This window comes from Gymnoscopelus braueri (assembly GCF_963280865.1).
Source record: "Gymnoscopelus braueri genome assembly, chromosome: 22".
In the NCBI taxonomy this organism is placed as follows: domain Eukaryota; kingdom Metazoa; phylum Chordata; class Actinopteri; order Myctophiformes; family Myctophidae; genus Gymnoscopelus; species Gymnoscopelus braueri.
Window position 1 is genome coordinate 11,943,532 of NC_137624.1, and position 1,902 is coordinate 11,945,433.

General features: G+C 42.5%; 1 protein-coding gene across 1 annotated transcript; it reads left to right on the top strand.

Annotated features, from left to right (window-relative positions):
* Positions 1 to 499: 499 nt before the first annotated feature.
* On the top strand, positions 500 to 1,420 carry LOC308078652 (general transcription factor IIH subunit 3-like; the record flags this gene model as incomplete). Its single annotated transcript, XM_080419914.1, has 1 exon — positions 500 to 1,420. The coding sequence occupies one exon, from the start codon at positions 500 to 502 to the stop codon at positions 1,418 to 1,420; it is 921 nt and encodes a 306-aa protein (XP_080276040.1).
* Positions 1,421 to 1,902: the final 482 nt, after the last annotated feature.

The following is a 1,902-nucleotide window of genomic DNA, read 5'->3' on the forward strand; positions in this document are numbered from 1 at the left end:
GGGGGGACAACGTCAGAATAATTCCCTCTGGTGAAGTACCTATGATCATATATATGGGCATATATACTGATGACATCAGTGATCTCCATACTGTATATAGGCGTAAAAGGGACAAGGACTGACGGATAAAGAGATCAGGTTGTATGGAGCCATATCCAACCGCTATGCCCATATATGGTCATTTGCATATCAAACTCGGCATGCGCAGCGGCAAGGGAGTGCGGTGCTCACCGTCGAGTAATTCAGATATCCAGTTGTCCAGAGCTGCCGATCCAACCAATATGCCCATATATGGGCATTCCAATATATGGGCATACACTGATGACATCCGGGCTCTCCATATATATGCATAAAAGTGACAAGGACTGACAGACGCAGAGATCTCTGTGTCTGCATAAAAGGGACACAGGTAAACAGACGGGTACAGAAACAAAAGAGCTGGCCAATTTCACCTGATATCCTTGACTCCCTCCCCGACACCCACGTGCTACCCCTCGATATGCCACTGGAGGATGAGTTCAATCTGCTAGTCATCATTGTGGATGTAAATCCCATCTGGTGGGGACAGCAAGCTCAGCAGCGAGATGTAGGGTTCACCCTATCCAAGTGTTTGGATGCTGTCATGGTAGTTGGTAACTCACACATGGTCATGTCCAGGACAAACAAATTGGCTGTTATTGCCAGCCACTGTCAAGACAGTCACTTTCTGTATCCCAGTAAGAACTGGAGGGAAAGGGGTGGTGCTGGGGATGGCCCTGCAGGACATGTTCCATCCTCAAGTGGGGATGGGAAGTATGAACTTCTATCGATTGCCAATAACCTTATTACTGAGGATATAAGGAATGTCATGTCAAGAGTTGAGGTAAAGGGAAATTCAACTCATACTTTATTGACTGGATCCCTTGCGAAAGCTCTCTGCTATATTCACAGAGTCACAAAGGAACTGGAAGCTGGACAAGAAATTAAATCAAGAATATTGGTGGTAAAAGTAGCTGGTGCAGCAGCAGAAGACTGTGCTCTCCAGTACACCAACTTCATGAATGTGGTTTTTGCTGCTCAAAAGCAGAATATCTTGATAGACGCCTGTGTGCTGGACTTAGACTCGAGTCTTCTTCAGCAGGCTTGTGACATGACTGGAGGCTTGTACGTAAAAGTACCACAGAAGATTGCCCTAGCGCAATACCTCTTGTGGATATTTCTGCCTGATGCTGACCAACGCTCACAGCTGGTGCTGCCACCGCCTGTAGACGTAGACTACAGACCTGCGTGCTTTTGCCATCGTAACCTCGTCGAAATTGGTCATGTATGTTCAGTGTGTTTATCAATATTCTGCAAATTCAGTCCCATTTGCCCATGTTGCGAGGCTGCCTTTAAGCCTCTGATGGTCAAGTCGAAGAAGAAAATCAAGCCATCCACCTGACTACTGCGCATTATTTTAATATTCCTAGTTGTTATTTTTGTTGTAATATTCTAGACATGCTTTTAAGGCATTAGGAGTAAATGAAAATGTCCAGTTGACTGACAGTTGTTGGAAATATTTGTCATTGGAAATGTGATGAGGCAAAAAATAAAAATAAAATCTGATACATCATTTAAATGCAATTAAATTCAGCTTGAAATGTATTCACATCATTTTGCTGTTTTGGGGTGTATTGTCAAATGTCAATTTGATGTTTGATCAAATTATGAGAACAAATATATATATATCAAGGCACAATGCAATGAATTGGTGGTGAGGCTTATGGATAGATTCATTCATCTTTGACTGGTTCAAATGTCGGAAGCAAAATGTGAAGTTTGTTGTTATAGTTATATTTATTTATGTTTTATTTATACCAATTATATGTATACAGACTGCACCCAGGTTGTGTGTAAGCGATTTCAAAACCAGTTGTTGTGAGG